At 35.4% G+C, this 21,402-nt stretch overlaps 1 protein-coding gene across 4 annotated transcripts in view; it reads right to left on the reverse strand.

The window, feature by feature from the left end:
- Positions 1–21,402, reverse strand: part of LOC116102328 (POTE ankyrin domain family member B2-like) — a 113,391-nt gene that overhangs the window by 76,952 nt on the left and 15,037 nt on the right. For 3 of the 4 annotated variants that reach the window (XM_031386856.1, XM_031386855.1, XM_031386857.1), the window contains exons 6-7: positions 20,597–20,658; positions 2,136–2,166 (exon numbers count right to left, since the gene is read on the reverse strand). The exons of the other annotated variant lie outside the window; for it this stretch is intronic. In XM_031386856.1, the coding sequence (XP_031242716.1) occupies positions 2,136–2,166; positions 20,597–20,658 (93 nt within the window). The remainder of the gene's footprint in view (positions 1–2,135; positions 2,167–20,596; positions 20,659–21,402) is intronic. 4 annotated transcript variants of the gene reach the window in all.

Below are 21,402 nucleotides of genomic sequence, written 5' to 3' on the forward strand. Positions count from 1 at the left end.
TTTTCATTTTTGATTTTGTTAATTTGGATACTGTCTCTGTGCTTCTGTGCTGTCTGGTTAGTCTGGCTAATGATTTATCAATCTTGTTAATTTTGTCAAAGAACCAGTTCCTCGTTTTGTTGATTCTTTGTATAGTTCTTTTTGTTTCTACTTGGTTGATTTCAGCACTGAGTTTGATTATTATCCTGCCAAAAGTATTTGCTCCTCTTTGTACTAGTTCTTTCAGATATTCTGTCAAGCTGCTAGTATAGTATAGTAGTTCTTGGAGGCACTCAGAGCTATGAGTTTTCTTCTTAGAACTGTTTTCGTTGTCACATAATTTTTGGTATGTCATGCGTTCATTTTCATTAAATTCTAAAAAGAACCTTTATTTTTTTTCCTTATTTATTCCTTGACCAAGTTATCATTGAGCAGAGTTGTTCAGCTTCCATGTATATGTGGTCTTTCTATTGCTTTTGTTGTTGCTGTTGTTGTTATTGAAGACCAGCCTTAGTCTGTGGTAATCTCACAGGATGCATGGGATTATTTCAGACTACTTGTGTCTGTTGAAGCTTGTTTTGTGACTGATTATATGGTCAATTTTGAAGAAGGTACCATGAGGTGCTAAGCAGAAGTTATAATCCTTTGGTTTAGGATGAAATGTTCTATAGATATTTGTTAAATCCATTTGGCTCATAACTTCTGTTAGTTTCACTGCATCTCTGTTTATTTTCTGTCAACCTTATTTTAACAGCCAGTATTGGATGATTTTTTTTAATATCCTATGTTCTGCACAATTAACTCTATTGTCTCTTAAAAATTCATCAAAACTCCAACCTCTTATTCCTATTGACCTCTATGATGTTCCTTAAGAAATTGTCCTTCCCCATGTAAAGGCACTCTAGTCATCCACCATAGACCATCAAGAGACGAATCATTACTCTTTAATGTCATACTTGTCCTCTCTCATTGAGAACATTTGACTTACTCCCTTATTCTGCTTTTCAAATATTTAATCAAATACTGATTAGCAAAGCAGATAACTAATCTTATAAATAGGAAATCCATTTGAATCTAAATTGGTGCACACACACACACACACACACACACACATCCATAGGATACTGTCCTTCAGCAGCTTTGGTTGCTCCATCAGAACAACCACTTGCCTACACTGTTGACTCTAGTTTGCTTTGCTTGGGTATTTTTATTAGCTTTAAGTATTCCCTAATGACTCAAAATTTTAGAATCTCAAATTCTAAAAACTATTAGAAAATTTAGCAGACAAAATTGAAAATTACATATATATATATATATATACATATATATATATATAAAGAAACATGAATAAAATTATAATGTATTCTAAAAATTTCAAGAAACTTGGTGTCATAGGGAAAAAAGACTTAAAAATGGAAAATTTCATGTAGTCATTCATGCCAGTAGTTTCTAGAGAAAACAAAATTGAAAATAAATTAATAATATTCTTTAATTAGATACTGAAAATGATAAGTATATCATGGTGTATGTGCATATGCACTAAAATTATAATAAAACAATTTTTAATACTTCTTGCATACTGATCATTTCAAACCTATGAGTCTATAGACATCGTTAATGGAAGCTTTCCTTTCCATTGTTTGATGTAATATGCTTTAGTCATATATTGACTAACAGCAGTTGTCACAAAGATAAACTATTGGACTATAGGTATGTCTCTCAGGAAAATTCTAAGCCAGACTTGACACATGCAACTATTACAATGTAGTCAGAGAACCAAGAGAATACAAGGCTGACATTTAGATGACACCTGCTATATCAGTAAGGTACTTGGATATAATGATGTTAATGTTTAAAACATTATGTTAATAAGATTAATCTACATTAAAGGAACCACATGGAATGGAATAAAGAACAGAACACTGAATAAACAGTAGCATTTTTGACAAGTTCTGGTGTCATATACCTATAATCCCAGTGCTTGGAAGGCAGAGGAAAGTGGATCTCTGAATATAAGACCAATCTGGCCTGCATACCGAATAAGCCCTTTATCAAAATATGAAAAAATAAATAATAATAATATAACAATGGATAAAACAGTAGCTTCTTTTCCCTGGTTCAAATTATATTCATTTTTTAAAAATCAAAAATCCTACCCTGATGAATAGAAGTCTGCATGCAGATTTCCTGTGATTGAAACAATAGTAAAACATATTTCAGTAGAAGAAACAAGTCTACAAATGATAGCAATTAGACATGAAGAAGCTTTGGTACTAAATGAAAACTATACCTCTGGCAAATAATTAAGGCACCAAGAAATCCATTTGAATTTATCATTTGATACCTACCACTAAGTGGCAATATAATGTGACATAATCCCAAATGGACTATCAGACTGATGAAAAATAGTACCATTATCAGTATCAGTAACTATTATAACTAACCATCAAATAGAGTAATTTGTCTGGAATAATGGTAGTATGATCAATTCTAATATAAAATAAATATGTTGTTATGACACATCAAGGCTTCCCCAGATCTACAGCTGCATTTATTAAGGTAAGGATGAAGCAATCTATCAGAAAGAAGTGGAGTTGATAAGGAGCACATGTTTCAATCCTTGAAATTATAGAAAATGATCAAAAAATATTTCTCATAAAGAATTTCAAGGTATCAGAAGAGACTTAAGGTGAAATCAAGTTTTCCCATATTCCCTTATCTTCTGTCAGGTTAGGTGGTGATGAGTTATTTTAATATTTCCTATAATTCTTATTCTTACCTGTAAGCAATTTGGTAAAAACTCAATTACTATTGTTGCCACCCTTGAAGTAACCACTGGTAAAATAACCTACTAATGAACATATCAACTCTATACATTGTTCATAGCAGAAGTTTAAAAGTATGCACTGCAATAGAAATGTCAGAGAAAATCAATGTAGAGGGTGGATTATTATAAATTATATATATATATATATATATATATATATATGTCTTAATAACTACCAAAGTTCCTTCTATTGGGACAAAAAACTAGTATTCATTTTATATAACACATGAAAGACAACACATGGTAAGAACCCTTGAGAAGTATCCTCCCATGGAAAAAGATGACTGGGAAACTGCCCAAGTGACAGATCACCTGGCTTTCAAAAATAGTTTAAAAGATAATCTGGAATTATGGAGTGATATTTAAGCATTCTCTTGGTGGATGTGTGACTTGATTTTAATGCTTAACTCTAAAGACATCAATCACATGTAAACAAAAACATTACCTCAGAGTAAGGGGTTGGAAAAAATTTTTCCAAGAAAATGATTCCTAGAAACAAGATGAAGTGGCCATTCTTATATTCCATAAAATAAAGTTTCACCCAAAAGTAATCAAGAGACATAAAGGAAAACATACCATATTGATCAAGCAAATTAACTCCCAAGATGAAGTCTCAACTCTGAACATCTATACCCCAAATGAAAGGGCAACCAAATTTGTAAAAGACACTTTATGAAAGCTCAAAGCACACATTGAACCTCATACAATAATAGTGAGAGACTTCAACACCCTACTCTCACCAATTGACAGGTCATTGAAACAGAAACTAAGCAGACACAGTTAAACTAACAGAAGTTATAAACTAAATGGATTTAACCAGGATCTACAGAATATTTTATTGCAATAAAAGGAAATACACCTTCTTCTCAGGACCTCATGATACTTCCTCCAAAACTGAATACATAATTGGACACAAAGCAAGTTTCAACACATACAAGAAGATTGAAATAATACCATGCATTCTACCTGATGATCATGACTAAGGCTGAACTTCAGTAATAACAAAAACAACAAAAAGTCCATATACTCATGGAAACTGAACAACTTTCTACACAATGATAACTAGGTTGAGAAAGAAATTAATGACTTTCTAGAATCCTATGAAAATGAAGGCACAGTGAACCAAAAATTATGAGGCAAAATGAAAGCAGTGTTAAGAGGAAAATTCATATCACTAAGTGCTTTCATAAAGAAGTTGGAGAGATCCTAAATTAGCAACCTAAAAACACACCTGAAAACTCTAAAACAGAAGGAAGCAAACACAACAAAGAGGAGTAAGCATCAGGAAATAGTCACACTCAGGGCTGAAATAAACCAAATAGAAACAAAGACAACAATACAGTAGAAGATTGCCAGGTCTGTGTTCATTCAGAGATGATGCACCTAACCCTCAAGAGACTGGAGGTCCCAGGGAGTTTAGAAGTCAGGTGGGGTGGAGGGTAGAGGTATTCACGTGGAGCCAGGGGGTGGTAAGAAGGTGTAGGATGTGGAGCAGTCAGAGGGTGGATGTGAGGGTGAGGAATGGAATATGGACTCTAAAAAATAAATTAATTTTAAAAAAGTATATTTAAAGAGTCTTGAAGATATCAGGAATTCATGCTATATGCTTTAACATAATAAAAACAATATATATCAAACCAACAGCCAATATCAAATTAAATAGAGAGAAACTTGAAGCAATGCCACTAAACTCAAGCACAAGACAAGTCTGGCCCTTTCTCTGAATCTATTCAATATAGTTTTTGAAGTTCTAGCTAGAGCAACTCAACAACAAATGGAGATCAAGGTGATACAAATTGGAAAGAAAGAAGTCAAGGTATAACTATTGGTAGTTAATATATTATAGTATATATAAGAGACCCCAAAAATTCTACCAGGGAATTTCTACAGCTAATAAACAACTTTAGCACAGTGGCTAGATATAAAATTAACTCAAAGGATTCAGTAACCTTCCTTTATAGAAAAATAATCAGTGTGAGAAAGAGATTAGGAAAACAATACACTTCAGAATAGCCACAAATAATACAAAATATCTTGGTGTAACTCTAACCGAGCAAGTGAAAGATATGTATGAAAAGAACTTCAAGTCTCTGAAGAAAAAAATTGAAGAAAATATCAGGAATGGAATTATCTCTCATGCTCATGGATTGGTAGGAATAACATAGTAAAAATGGTTAACTTACAAAAAGCAATTTACAGAATCAATGCAGTTCCCATCAAGATTCCATAACAATTATTCACAGATATGAAAAGAGCAACTCTCAACTTTATATAGAAAAGCAAACAAACAAAAAAACAGGATAGCCTAGACAATTTTCAACAATAAAAGAACTTCTGGGGGAAATCACCATCTCTGACCTAAAGCTGTACTACAGAGCAATAGTGATTTTTAAAAAAATCACATGATATTGGTACAGAGACAGACAAGTCAATCTACATAATAGAATCAAAGATCCAGAAATAATCTGATACGTCTATGAACATTTGATCTTTGACAAAGAAGACAAAACCATACAACTGGGAAAAAAGAAAGCATCTTCAACAAATAGTGCTGGTCTAACTGGTAGTCTACATGTAGAAAAGAGCAAATTGATCCATATTTATCAACTTGCACAGAGCTCATGTCCAAGTGGATCAAGTACCTCAACATACTCAGATACTGAATCTAATAGAAGGGAAATAGCCTGGAAAGCATTAGCACAGGGAAAAATTTCCTGAACACAAAAAGAATGGTTCAGAATATAAGATCAACAATTGATAAATGGGACTTTATGAAACTGAAAAGCTTCTGTAAGGCAACAGACATTGTCAATAGGTCAAAACAGAAAAAAAAATCTTCACTAGCTGGAAAAGATCTTTACTAACTGTACATATCTAAAGGCCTATTATCTGAAATATATAAATAAGTCCAATTTAAAAATGGAATATAGAGCTAAATATAGAATTCCCAACAGAGGAATCTCTAATGGCTGAGAAGCACTTAAAGAAATGTACAACATCCTTAGTCATCATGGAAACGGAAATTAAAACAGCTCTGAGATTCCCCTTAACACCAAACAGAACACGCTGGTAAGGATATGGAGAAAGAGGAACACTCCTCCACTGTTGGTAGGATTAAAATCTGCTATAACCACTCTAGAAATCAATCTGGTCTTTCCTTGGTATGATACTTTGAATATGCTTGTTCCAGGGAGTTGCATTATTAGGAGGTATGGCCTTGTTGCAGTAGGTTTGGCCTTGTTGGAGGAAGTGTGTCATTGTGAACACAGGCTTTAACATGGTCATCCTAGCTCCCTGGAAATCCGTTTTCTTCTAGTGACCTTCAGACATAGATGTAGAGCTCAGCTCCTCCTGTACCACACCTGCCTGATAATGGACAGAACCTCTGAACCTGCAAGGTATCCACAATTAGACATTGTCCTTATAAGAGCTGCATTGCTCATAGAATCTGTTCACAGCAGTAAAACCCTAATACAGACAGATGTTGTTACCGAGGGCTCAGGTTTTTCTGTGATAGACCTGACCATACTTTTGTTTGGAAGAATGTGGATTTAGGAACTTGGATTTGGAAATCAGTGGAATGCTTTAAATGGGGCATAATGGCCTTTCCTAGTTAGACTATAGAAGACTTAATGAGAGTGATTTAAACAATGCAGACCTGGCCCAAGAGGTTTCAGTGAAGAATTTCAACATGTGGAGAGTTTTTGTTGTATTTTGGTGAGGAATGTGGCTTTTTTTTTGCTCTTGGCTGAAGAGTCTACCTAAGGCTAAGTTATAGAGATATATATTAATTGCATTGACAAATGAAATCTCAAAAAGTCCAGCAGAGACTTTGTTCTCTGGCTATATCTCTTGAGGAAAGTAAAACTATAAAACATATATTTCAAGTATTAAAAAGAGCACCAGGACATAGAATGGAGCTGAATCCTACGTTCTAGGAAATAACAGATTAAGGGAGTGGAATTTTGGTTCAGGGTCCCACCCAGCAAAATTTAAATCTGGGCACTGTGGTATACCTTTTTAATCCCAAAAGACAAAGCCAACTAGATCTCTGAGTTCAAGGCCAGCCTAGAACAGAAAATGTTCTAGGTGAAGGAAAGCTTAAGTCCAGGCATGGTACACATTTTTAATCCCAGGAGACAGAGCCATGAAGATATCTGAATTCAAGATCAATCTACAGAAGAAGTTCCACGACAGTCAAACTTAGGCAGTGAGGGAGTTAGAAAACAGAAATCTGGTTACATAACTAGAGAAGGCATTGTTCCAGCCCCAGCAAACAGCAAAAATCATCAGCTTTGCCATGTGGCCCTTTCTATAGTGTCAAGAATAGAAAGGACTACTGGAACAATTGATGTAGGTTATCCAGAGCTAAGAGAGCAGTGATTAAGTAGAGCCCATCATTACTGAGATAAAATCTTCTAGGACATGTTTTATGAGAATACACACACACACACACACACACACACACACACATGTTGTACCAAGAGTGGGGCCTGGTGTTGCCACCTGTGGCTCTTTCTCTCCCTGGTGCTAAAGAGTGCAGGTGGGGCATGTGTTAGTTAAGAAGGACGCAATGTATAAATGAGATATTTTATTGTGGGAAGGAGAAAATAGGCCAAAGGACCAGACTAGCGCCCTGGGAACAAGGCAGAAGCATACTATTGCATCTGAAGCCTGAAACTCAGAGGATCCCTGGCCAAGTCAGAGACCACACACACTGACAGAATTCCAGCCCCCAATTTGAGCAGCAACTCCCTTCTTAGACTTGAGGCTATCCAGGCCATTCAAATTCCAGCCCCCACCTTGGGTCGAGTTCTTCTAATCAACCACAGGCTGCTCCCGAAAGAAGACCAGATAGGAAGAAAACAAAGGAACAGACTACCCATCCAACAAAGACAAACCCATATCAACACTTAGAACTATAATCACTCTAAATCCAGATGCTTAAATATGAGTGTTAGAAAACAATTAATAGCAGCCAGGATACTATGTCACCACCAGAGTTCAAGCATCACACAACAGCAATCCCTGAATATTCCAACACAGCTGAAAGCACAAAAATGCTCTTAAAACCAACTTAATGAAAATGATAGATGTCCTTAAAGAGGAAATGAATAACCTCTCAAGAAAAATCACAATAAAAAATTGGAGGAAATCAATAAATTCCTTAATGTCAAGAAAGCACAGTTAAAAGAAATAAAACTGTATAAGACCTGAAAATGGAAGGGAAGCAATAAAAAAAACATAAACTAAGAGAATTATGGAAATGGATAATCTAGGTAAGAGAAAAGAAATTACAGATGCAAACATTACCAATAGAATTCAAGAGTGAAAAGAGATATGGAAGGACAAGGACATTTCATACTTAGCAAATGTATACTCCACCAAAAATTTCATTTCCATTCTGAACGTCTATTCCCCCCCAGACAAACACACCCATATATAGAAAAGAAACATTCCTAGAGCTTAAAACACATCAATCCTCAACATTGATAGACTGATACTTTAATAGCTCACTCTCATCAATTAATAGCTTACCCAGAAATAAAATAAAAGAAAAATAATGGAGCTGAGAGATGTTATGAGCAAAGTGGACCTAACAGACATCTCACTGAAATAATATACCTTCTTCCCAGCACCTGCCAGAACATTATCCAAAACTGACCATATACACAGTAACAAACAAGTATGAACAGAAACAAGAAAATTGAAATAACACCCTGAATCCTATCAGACCACCACTGATTGAAGCTTCATTTCAACAATGACAGAAGCAACAGAAAGGCTACAAAATTATGAAAATTGAACAACTGTAAATGACTCCTGCGCCAAGGCAGAAATGAAGTAGGAAATTAAAGACTTCCTAGGATCTAATGACAATGGATTTATAACAAATTTATGAGACTCAAAGAAAATAGTGCTAAGAGTGAAGTACATAGCCCTAAGTGCCTTCATAAAGAAATTGGATAGATCTCATTGTAGCAACTTAGCATACCTGAAAGTTCTAGAAATAAAGAAGCAAACACATCCAAGAGGAATAGAAGTCAAGATAGAATCAAATGTGAGGCTAAAATCAATAAAACAGACACAAAGAACAATACAAAGAATCAATGAGACAGCCAATTTGTTCTTTGAGATAATCAACAAAATAAACAAACCTTTATCAAAACTATCTAAACTACACAGAGAGTGTCTGTACTAGCTAGTTTTTTGTGTGTTAACTTGACACAAGCTAGAGTTGTCACAAAGAAAGGAGCCTCCCTTGAGGAAATGCCTCCATGACATCCAGCTGTATGACATTTTCTCAATTAGTGATCACGCAGGGAGGCCCCGTTGTGGGTGGTGCCATCCATGAGCTGGTAGTCTTGGGTTCTACAAGAAAGCAAACTGAGCAAGCTAGGGGAAGCAAGCCAGTAAGTAACATTCCTCCATGGTCTCTGTATCACCTCCTGCTTCCTGACCTGCTTGAGTTCCAGTCCTAACTTCCTTTGATAATGAACATAAATATGGAAGTGTAAGCTAAATAAACCCTTTCCTCCCCAACTTGCTTCTTGGTCATAATGTTTTGTACAGGAATAGAAACCCTGACTAAGACAGTATCCAGGTTAACGAAATAGAAATCAAAAGGGGGACATAACAACAGACACAAATCCAAAGAATCATCAGGTGATATTTTAAAAACATAATTCTCAAAATGAAAAAAATATAAAAGAAATGGACAATTTTTCACTTTTAAATCATTTTAAAAAATCACAATTTAGCTGGGCAGCGGTGGTGCACTCCTTTAATACCAGCACTTGGGAGGCAGAGACAAGCAGATTTCTGAGTTTGAGGTCAACCTGGTCTACAGAGTGAGTTCCAGGACAGCCAGGGCTACACAGAGAAACCCTGTCTTGAAAAAACAAACAAAAAAAAATCACAATTTAAGTAAAGTTAAATCAAGATCACATAAAAAGTTTAAATAGACCTATAACCCTCGTGAAACTAGAAATAGTCATTAAATGGCTCTCATCCAAAAACTGGTCAGGGGCCAGATCGTTTTAGCTCAGAATTCTACCAGACTTTCATAGAAGATTTAATGCCAGGGAATTTACATAGAAATAATAATTTTTAAGCACATAATTATTACAGCAGGGGATCATCAAATTATACAGTGTCATCTGGTAGATATTTATTCTTAATGAATTCATTATGTAAAATTCATACAATGCTGAAAGTTAAACTGATTCATTTTTCTATGAATGTAAAGTATGAATACCAAGGCTAAAGAGATATATCAGCAGTTATCTTATAAGAGTTTGGTTCCCAGCATCCGCATCCAGTTTATTACAACTACCTGTCTATAACTCCAACTCTATGATGACTCTGGCCTTTATGGTCACTGAACTCATGCACATATATCCATATGTAGCACAAACACACACATAAATACACAACAAAAATCATATGAAATAAAGCATTCATATAACAATGAATTATCTTTATAATTCTCTGATCATGACCAGTCTCACACTCTATGTTTACCCAAACTCCTTATAAAAGTATTAATGGAAATATATTAAGCTCACATGTGGACATGTGTGTGTATTTCTGACCTCAGTGCTTGAAGGCATAGACAGGAAAATCACAGGGATCATTGCACCCAGTCTACCCATTTCAGCAAGTTTGAAGGCTGGTAGAAATTCCTGTATCAAAAAAAAAAATTTGCAGAACAATAAACAGAGGCACTAGACATTGGCCTCAGTGTTAGTCACATCTGCAAAGCTATGTAGCATGTAGATACACACACACATATGTGCACATGCACACACAGACACACACACACAAACAAGAATCACCAACTCTGCTTTCTAATAATCAAATGATGGTTTATATACCAGCTGTGTTACATGAGCTGCTACCCCTGAAAAACTTTATGAGCCTTTAAAGTCTCACTTGGAAGCTTTAAGATTCCCTGGCTACCAATGTCTATCTGTGGTGTAAGTACTGGCCTGCCTTAAACATAGCACAGAAGAGATTTTTTTAAATAAGCTCAAGTACTTATTTAACATATATTCATATTTTATATATAATATACTTGTCTGTTATAGGTGGCTTTTCCATATAAATATGGGTATCATATGTGTGCCTGGTGACCACAGAAGCAAGAAGAGGGCATTAAATCCCCTAGATTTGGACACAATGTAAGTACTGGGATCTTATCTCATTTTCTCTAGAGGAGCAACTGAACTAGTTCTATAACATTCCTGTGTAGTATATTTTATCTTGTGAATATTCTCGAGTTATATGAAAATGCTGCAATATATTTTATCAGAAACTTGAGAAACCATAGATGTTGGTGTTGACAAGGGGTTTTAGAACAAAATCCCACTGTGGAATTAAAAGACAACTTCATACAATTTGAAGAAACCACAAAGAATACTTTTGAGAAAAAAAATGTGAGAAGAGACCGAGGTGAAAGAAGCAATGTCTTACTACAATAAACATCAGCAGTAATTGTGCAGAATTGTGTGTGGACAATTCAAAGATGTGATTCTGATGAAAGCTGGGAGAGAGCAAACATGAAGACGAGTTCAGGTCCACTCTGCTGAGCCAGACATATCCAGTCCTCTGTATTGTAGGTAGCGATAGATTTGACTTGTCTCCCCATGAAAAATTGGATATACCCATTTTAAATTGATGGTAACCGATGAATCAATGGGTAAAGCCTATTCCATTCATTGAGTTTATGTTTTAAGAAAATGTAGGCTATTATTATACTTTCTTAACTAAATATTAATACTGATGTGGCAGAATTAAAAAAAATTAACCCCACAAATACTAAAACATCGATCTAAAATTGTTATTGCTTTTTCACGACATGCATGAAATCTCTATTATTATTATTCTTTGTCCATTTTCCATCCACTTTCTATCGCATCTTTGTCAAGCTGTATTATGTTCTCAATAAAGATTAAACTAAAGCATTTAAAAAGAGAAAATCTAATGACAATAATCCTCAAATTATTTCACAAAAGTAAAAAACGGAACATTCATTGCTAATGTCATTTTATGAGGCCACAGTCAATGAGATACACAAACCACAAACAGATTTGACAAAGAAAATTACAGAAAAATTTCTCTCATGAACAGGCATGAAAAAACTCTCAACAAAATACTTGCAAATTGAATCCCAAGAACACATCAAAAATATAATCCCTCCTGATCAAGTAAACTATAACCCAGAGATGGAAGGGGAGTGCAACATATGAAAATCTTTCAATATAACCCACCATATAAACAAACTGAAAGAAAAAAGTAGTAATCTCACTAGATATTGAGAAGGTTTGACAAAATCCAATATCACTTCATGGTAAAAGCATGGACGAAATTCAGGAATACAAGGGTCATACCTAAATATAATAAAGGCAATTTACAGCAAACCAACAGCCAACATTAATTTAAATGGAGAAAAAAACAATTCTACTGAAATCAAGAACAATACAAAGCTGTCTACACTCTCCATATATATTTAATATAGTATGTGGATTTCTAGTTAGAGCAAAAAGAAAACTAAGGAAGACCAAGGGATGTGAATTGTAAAGGAATACATCAAAGTGTTGCTTTTGCAGGAGATATAATAATACACTTATGCAATCCCCAAAAGTCTACCAGGGAACTCCTCACAGCTGATAAACACCTTCAGCAAAGTGGTTGGATACAAAATTAGCTTAATCAGTAGCCAACTATATATAAATGCAAAGAGGCTGAGAAAGAAATTAGGGAAACATCATTCACTAAAGCATCAAATAATATAAAATATCTTGGTTTAACTCTAACCGTGTCAGTGAACGAATTGTGTGATAAAAATTTCAAGTCTTTGTAAAAGGAAATGAAGAAAATATCAGAAGACAAAAAATCTATCAAGCTCATTAATCAAAGGATTAACATAGTAAAAATGGTTATCTACAAATTCAATGAAATCCCCATCAATCAAACACAATACTTTACAGATTTGAAAGAACAATACTCAACTTCATTTGTCAAAACAAAACAAAAAAAAAATCCCAAGATACCTAAAATCAATCCTATACAATACAATCAAATCTGGAGATATCACCATCTCTTATCTCAAGCTGTATTATAGAGCAATAGTAAATATATGTATGGTATTTATATAAAAATAGAAAAGTTAATCAGTGGAATCAATTAAAACCAAGCAGAAATCCACATAGCCATGGATAGCTGATTAAAACAAAAACAAAAATATACAATTGAACAATGAAAGCATTTTCAGCAAATGGTGCTGAGCGAACTCAATATCAAGAATGTAGAAGAATACAAAGGGATCTATATCTATCAGCCTGCACAAAACTCAAGTGCAAGTGAATCAACAACCTCAAAATAAAATAAGAAGAATAGAATCTGTAGAAGAGAAAATGGGGAATAGCCTTGAATATTTAGGCACAGGAGAAAATATCCTGAAGAGAACAATAGCACTGGCACTCAGATTGACAATTATAAAGATGACCTTGCCACACTACCTCCAGTAGGATCTGTGTGACAATTTCCACAGACTGAGGTGGTTAACCTCAAAAGGGGGAGGCCTCCTGGAACCTGTTGTGGAGCTCTTCACTCGTGAAAAATTATTGAGCCGTAGTTCTCTTGGCAACTTACCTGTTTGATGATTTCTATTCCTTTTCCTATATACATGATGTTCCAGATAGATAAGGCCAAAATCTTAAGAAAGAATAATGGGTACAAAACTATCCCTTGAGATGGAATCACTAACCATGACCTCATCTCTGGGAAAACCAGTGCTTTACTTTATAAGTTATGAATAAGATAATATTGGTAAATATAACTTTAACAACAATAATATTTAATATAGCTGCATGTGTGTTATCAAGGGTAGGTTTTGGTGTTTTGTTTAAGAAAGCCTTAAATAGAGATAATTAAAACAGTTTAAATTTAAGCTTTGAAGAGTTACAGAAGAACAAGAACTAGAGGTTAAATAGTAGCTGATCATAAAAAGCCATTAGCTTTTTCTTGGGAATTTGACACTAGTCTTAGAAGATTTTGTATTTTGATGTATCATATAATCATAATCATATCAATTCTACTTGGCTGCTTCATTGAATATATCTTTTTGAGTTGTAATATTTGAATGATTTTGTATTTTATTGTGCCAAATGATTATTACAATATCTGTCCTAATGTATTGCTTCAATGAACACAGGTTTTCACTGTTGTGATACCTGCTTCTCTACGCATAAAAACCCTTGCTTGAGAGCTGCAAAATACACTCAGATACAAACTGCCTCTGTGCTTCTTTATGTTTGTTACCACCAAATCCTTACCCACCTGCCCTCAAGAACCCATATCCCAGGGACCCCAATACCTTGCTGGGGTGGTCCGTGGCAGGACCTCATGAAACAGAAAAGCTTCTGTAAGGTAATGTACACCATCAATAGGGCAATCAACCTTCGGAACAGGGAAATATTTTTGCCAACTCCATATCTGATGGAGGGCTAATATTCAAAATGAATAAATGAAGAACTTAAAAAACTATATACCAACCAACTAAATAATTCAATTTGAAAAGGGGGTGCTGATATAACTAGAGGATTCTCAAGAGAGGAATCCCAAATATCTGAGAAACACATTAAGAAATGTTTTTTCTGCCGGGCGATGGTGGCGCACGCCTTTAATCCCAGCACTTGGGAGGCAGAGGCAGGTGGATTTCTGAGTTCGAGGCCAGCCTGGTCTACAGAGTGAGTTCCAGGACAGCCAGGGCTATACAGAGAAACCCTGTCTCAAATAACAAAAAAAAAAAAAAGAAATGTTTTTTCCAAGCCATCATGGAAACACAAATAAAAACAACTTTGAGATTATAGTTTTTACCTATCAGAATGGATAAGATGCAAGTGACAGCTCATGCTGGCAAGGATGTGGAACTACGGGAATGTTCCTCCATTGCTAGTGGGAATTTCAAAAGTGTGGTCACTTTTGAAATATGTATGTTGGTTTCTCTGAAAATTGGGAGTCAGTCTGTGTCAAGACCAGATATGCCACATTTGGGCATACACCAAAAAAGAAATTTTCCATCCTACCAAAACACACTTGTTCAAGTATGTTCACAGCAGCTTTATTCATAATAGCCAGAAACAGGAAATAACTTAGATATTTCTCAAATGAAGAATACTTATGAAAATATGATACATTTACACAATGGAGTATTCCTCAACTGTTTGAAAAGAAATAAATTCATGAAATTGGCTGAAAAATAGGTATAACTAGAAAAAAGTCATTAGGCATGACATAACACAGACCCAGAAAGGCAAATATCATAAATACTCACTGATAAGTGGATACTAGCTGTAAAGAAAAGAATAATTATGGTATAATCCATAGATCCAGAAAGGCTATGTAGCAAAGAGGGCTTAAGAAGAGATGCATAAATATTCATGGAAAGAGGATACTGCATAGTTTTCACAGTGTAAACTGGAAGCAGGTGGGGATGGGAAAATGAAAGATCTGGTTGGGGAGATTGAGGGAGCAAATACTGGGAGTGACAACTAGAATTGGGGGCCATTTAGAGAGCAAGGTAGAAACTTGTGCCATAGAAACTTAGTGAAATCTATGAAGGTGACACTAGCAAAGTAATCAGTGAGGCAGAGCCTGAACTGCCCATCATCTGTCACCAGGCAAAACCACAAGTGGGACACAAGCCTAGCAACAAAACCTCCAATCTAGAGGATGCCATGGCTGCAGGATGTGCTGAGACAGGAGACTAGTATTATGATAATCAGAGAGATTTTATCCAGCAACTGATTGAAGCAAAGGCAGAATCCCTCAATCAAATATTATGGAGATTTGGGAAAGTTCTGGGAAGAAGTAGAAAGAATGGTTGTATAAGCCACAGGTACCAAGAACAACACATAAACATGGCAAAAAGAATCAAATTGCCAGGACTCAAGTGGGCTCATAAAGATCAGGGAGCCTCTATGATTCTGACCTAGGTCCTCTGTATATATGTTATGGTTTTGTAACTTGGTGTTCTTGTAGGAGAAGGAGCAGTCTCTGACTGTTTTCCATGTCTGCTGAGTTGCTCCATGCAACCTTAATATGAGAATATGTACCTTTATTATTGTAGCTTGTTATGCCACATTTGATTGATGTCCCTGGAAGGCCTCCTCTTCTCTGAGGGGAAGTGAAAGAGAGATAGATCATGGAGAATGGGAGGGAGGGAGAATGCAGGAGAGGAAGGGAAACTGCAGTCCGGATGTAATATATGAGAAAATAAATAAAAAGTGAAAATATGAAAATAAAATTATATAAATAGAAAACACAGTTATAACTTAATTAAATGCAGAGGACAACTAACAACACAAAGGAGCAAGAAAAAGTAAAATACTGAAAATCTACACACACCATTCAACAATGAATTCAAATATTAGTGACTTCCATATCAAAAGACAAAAGCTACCTAAGTAACAAATCCAACTAATTGTTGTCTTCCAAAAAAAAAAATTCATTTGAGTTTTAATGTCAGACACTATCTTACAGTGAAAAGATGGAAAGGGTATTCAAAGAAAATACTATCAGGAAGTAAGCAGGTGTTCCCATCCTTATATCTGACAAATTAGACTTCAAATGAACACAAAGCAAAAGAGATACAGAGGGCATTTTGCACTAATCTATGTATCATATCAATTAATCAAGTAAATGGTACAATTCTTAACATACATGCTCCTAAATTCCTAAGAATCTATGTGATGGAACTGATAGCTCAGACCCAATTATAAAAGTTGATTTCAAAACCTCAATTATTCCAGTAGAATTTGATCATCTGGCCAAAAAGTAAATGAAGAAATTAAGTGGCAGAATTAAATGGCATCTTCATCCAATGGACTTAACAGATAATTAACAAAATATTCCTCGAAAACACCAAAGAATATGCATTCTACTCAGCAACACATAGAAGTTCCACTAAAGTACAGCATATTCTAGGACACAAAGGAAACCTTAGGCAATTCAGAAAATGAAATAATGCCCTGTATCCTATCTGACCATTGTGTAATGAAACTTAACATTGACAGAAAAAAAAAACAAACTTTACTACACATATAAACTCATAAAGTTTAAACAAATCATTATTGAATGTAAGTAATAAAAATAAAAGTAAGGAAAAAATGAAAATAGAAACACTACACAACCAAACTTCTGTGACAGCCAAAGAAGGTAGTTCAAAGCTCTAAGGCCTTACATTAAAAATTCTTACAGAAGACAAATAAATGATATAATGATGTAACTTATGAACTTGGAAAAGTAAAAACAAATGAAAGGACCAAAAAGTAGATGGATAGAAATAATAGAATTTAAAGCAGAAAACAATGAATTTAAAACAAAGAAAATGAGTACAGAGAATCAATGCATCTAAGATGTTTTTAAAGAAGATAAACATAATCAAAAAAGATTGTCTTTTTGTAGCAAATGGAGACCATAACCAGAACATATAAGTGGACACAAAGCAGAGATCAACCCAATGACAGTATCCCATCTACATCACAATTCAAGCATCTGTGGCTCATGATAGACAACTGGAGTGATTGTTAGAGTCAGAAAGTCTACTGTGAAACAATCTCTCAGAGAAATATCTGTATAAACTAACTCTGAACAGAGGGAAATAGACATGCTAATGAAGGACCTGTGTGCATGGGTTCTCAGAAGCCATGCTCCAGGACAATGAAACAAATGAGTTGTGGGATAAGGAGATTTAGTTTCTCTCTGGGATGAACCCTTTAGTTGCTTGTCCAATGAAATTGTAGTCTGCACTGAAATCATATAAATACAAACAATAAAATTGATCTCAGTAGACTGTAGTTATGTGTGTGTACATGTGAATGTGTGTGTGCTGTGTGTAGGGGGAGGTACATTTAACAATAGCTACTAGGGAAGTATATGTTAATTTGAGACAGGTTGAATTGGAAGAAGCTGCAGCATGGAGAGTGCTGGGGGAAGAAAGAAAAATGAAAAAGCTATCTAAATACACTTTATGTAAAATGTAATAAAAGGAAAACTGTTTAAATAACTTAGGAAAAAATTCTGAAATAATTGAATATTGTGTGTTGTTTTACTGATGCATATCATATTCTCAGTGATATATATAAGACAGTATTCATGTTCACTTAAACTGAAATGTATTCATTGTTAATGTGAAATAAAATGTGTTTTTATAAAAGTACATGTGTGGGTGGCATAAATGACAAAGAATTTAAGAGCACTTGTTGCTCTTAGAACCAGAAGTCTGTTTCCAGACCCTATGTGGTATTGCACAATTTTCTGTAACTGCAGTTCTATAGGATACAACATCCTCTCTCTCCCACAAGAACCAGACATACATCTATTGTACATGTATATATTCAGGAAAAACACACATAAAGTAAAATTTAAAAAGAACTATGAAAACCCAATGCAATGTGCAAGGTATATTAGGGAACCATGCAACATGTTAATAATTTTAGAAAGAAAAAACTAACTCAGTACTGTAAAATGTTTTGGGGCTGAAGCAGAAGGCTTTTCATCCCAACTTCTTAATTTAAAAGCATATTTATATATTTAAGTATATATTTCCAGTATAAAACTAATAAGTTTAACCATATTAAAAGCGGGGTGCAGAGTTAAACAGTGAGTTCTCAATTGAGGAGGCTTAAATGACTGAGATGCATGTAAAGAACTGTTCAACATCCATAATCATCAAAAATTCAAATCAAAAAACCCTGAGATTCCACCTCACACCAGTCAGAATGGCTAAGATCAAAAACTCAGGTGACAGCAGATGCTGGTGAAGATGTGGAGAAAGAGGAACACTTTTCCATTGCTGGTGGGATTGAAAGCTGGTACAGCCACTCTGGAAACCAGTCTGGTGGCTCCTCAGAAAATTGGAAAAAGTTCTTTCTACCTGAAGACCCAGCTTTACAACTCATGGACATATACCCAAAAGATTCTCCAACATATAACAAGGACACATTCTCCACTATGTTCATAGTAGCCTTAGTTATAATAGCCAGAAGCTGGAAAGAACCCAGATATCTTTCAACAGAAGAATTGGTAGAGAAAATGTTGTACATAAGTACAATGGAGTTCTACTCAGCTATTAAAAAAACAATGATTTCATGAAATTCACAGGCAAATGGATGAAACTTGAAATTATCATCCAGAGTAAAGTAACCCAGTCATAAAAGAACAATCATTGTATGTATTCACTGATTAGTGAATATTAGCCAAAAAGAAGCTCAGAATACCCAAGATACAACTCACAAACCATATGAAACCCAAGAAGAAAGAAAATCACACAAAGTGTGGATGCTACAGTACTACTCACTAGGCAAAAGAGAATAATCTCTGGGAAGTAGAAGAGGAAGGGATATAGGATGGAAAGAGGAAGGTGATGGAAAAGGGAGCCAATTCAGATATGGGATGAGATGAGGATGAAGTACAGAGGGTCAGGCATTTGACAGTAGGTGTGTAGCAGTGGGGGAGGAGAACTGGGAATAGCCACTAGAAAGTCTCAGATGCCAGGGAAGCAAGATGTTCCCAGGACCCAACAGGAAGACCTTTAGCTGAAATACTCAAAAAAGGAGAGATAGAATCTATAGAGATCATATCCAGCAGGTAGACATGGGCCCCAGTTGAGGGATGGGGCCACACACACACCTCAAAATTATTAATCTAGAGTTCCTTCTGTCAAAAGGAAATGCAAGAACAAAGGGTGAAGCAGAAACTGAAGAAGAGGCCATCTAGAGACTGCCCCACCTAGGGATCCATCCTATTTGCTGATACCAAACCCAGGCACTTTTGCTGATGCAAAGAAGTGCTTGCTGACAGGAGCCTGGTATAGCTGTCCCTTGAGAGGCTCTGTCAGAGCTGGACAAATACAGATGCAGATGTACACAGCCAACCATGGAACTGAGCATGGGGACCCCAATGGGGAAATTAGAGCAAGACTTTAGGAGCTTAAGGGGTTTACAACCTTATAGGAAGAACAACAATATCAACCATCGAGATGCCCCAAAGATCTCTTGGACTAAACCACCAACCAATGAGTTCACAGGGGTACCCATGGCTCCAGCTGGATATGTAACAGAGGATTGCCTTATCTGGCATCACTGGGAGGGGAGCCCCTTGGTCCTATGAAGGCTTGATGACCCAGGATAGGGGAATACTCGGCCTCTAAGGCAGGAGTGGGTGGTTGGTTGGGGAAGCATCCTCATAGAGGCAGTGGAGAGTGAAGAGAGGATAGGGGTTTGTGGAGTGAAAATTGGGAAGGAGGATAACATTTGAAATGTAAATAAATACAATAACCAATAAAATAATTTCAAAAACAACTGATAAGCTTTATAAACAGCACAGTTTCAGACAACTAATTTCTTAAATAATTCCCTTGTCAATAGACTCTAGGTTTTTAAAGTTGTTGAGAAGGAGCTGAAGACAGGAAAGCAAAGGAGGAAAGCAGTGTAATTATATTTCAATTAAATGTATTTTAAAAAATAAAAATGGCTCTTTGAGGATAGAAGGTAAAAGAAACTCTCATCCACTCATCATGGAAGTGCAAATTTGTAGAGCCTTTATGGAAAGCAGTGTGGTTGTTTTTCAGGATACTGGAAATAGATCAACCTCAAGACCCAGCTGTACAACTTTTGGGCATATACACAAATGGCATTCTACTACAGAGAAAAAAATCATTCATACTTTAACCTTTATCATCTAACAAAGAACTATATAGAATAAAACTACTAGAAGACTTACTTGAGAAGAAATCATGTTGACTTAAGAGGATTGAGTCCTCATAGTCCAAAATTATACTCTTTCTGCATGTACAGAATTGGTGGTAGATAAAGTTATTATTTCAATACTAACAAGAAACTTTTTATCAATATACTAAATTCTTAAGGTTATTTTTGAAAGCAAACATTTTGCCATACCCTTCAAATGTATAAACTCTAAATGGTTTTTACACAGTTTCTCATTGAAAAAGTGAACAAAATGAATGGGTGTTGATTCAAGGACCCTACAGTTCAAACCATCTAGCATCTTGGCAGTATTGAAAGTGCTCTAATACTAGAAGGAGTCCCAAATCTCCTTGTTCTGGGACAGTGTTTCTCTTAGGCTTCTAACTGAAGGTTCCAAAAGTCAGGATTTTACTATTTTATTTGTCCAGATGACTATGAAAATTTCACCACCTAAAAATATGTACATAAATAGTAAAGCAGTATGTAATTAGCTTCTCAATCTTGAGCTGATTAGAATCCTAAATGAAATTCACCCTGTAATCCATCAATGGGCTTATTATCCAATTCTGCTGTACTAGACATTGTAACTACTGAACTAGAGAGTCAGCCCCAGGTGAGAACACTAGACATAGATTGCTCTCTTGTTCTTCTTCCTTTAGCCAACAAGGAAACTGAGCCAAGTGAGTGTTGTCATACTGACCCTGAATCTTGTTACTTACCCTCAACTTATATGGAAAACAAAATCATTGTTAATACATCCATAAGCATACTGATGAGATGCAATGGAACTTATTAAATACAGTTAATATAATTGGCATTCAC

This window comes from Mastomys coucha, unplaced genomic scaffold (assembly GCF_008632895.1).
Source record: "Mastomys coucha isolate ucsf_1 unplaced genomic scaffold, UCSF_Mcou_1 pScaffold21, whole genome shotgun sequence".
Classification (NCBI taxonomy): Eukaryota; Metazoa; Chordata; class Mammalia; order Rodentia; family Muridae; genus Mastomys; species Mastomys coucha.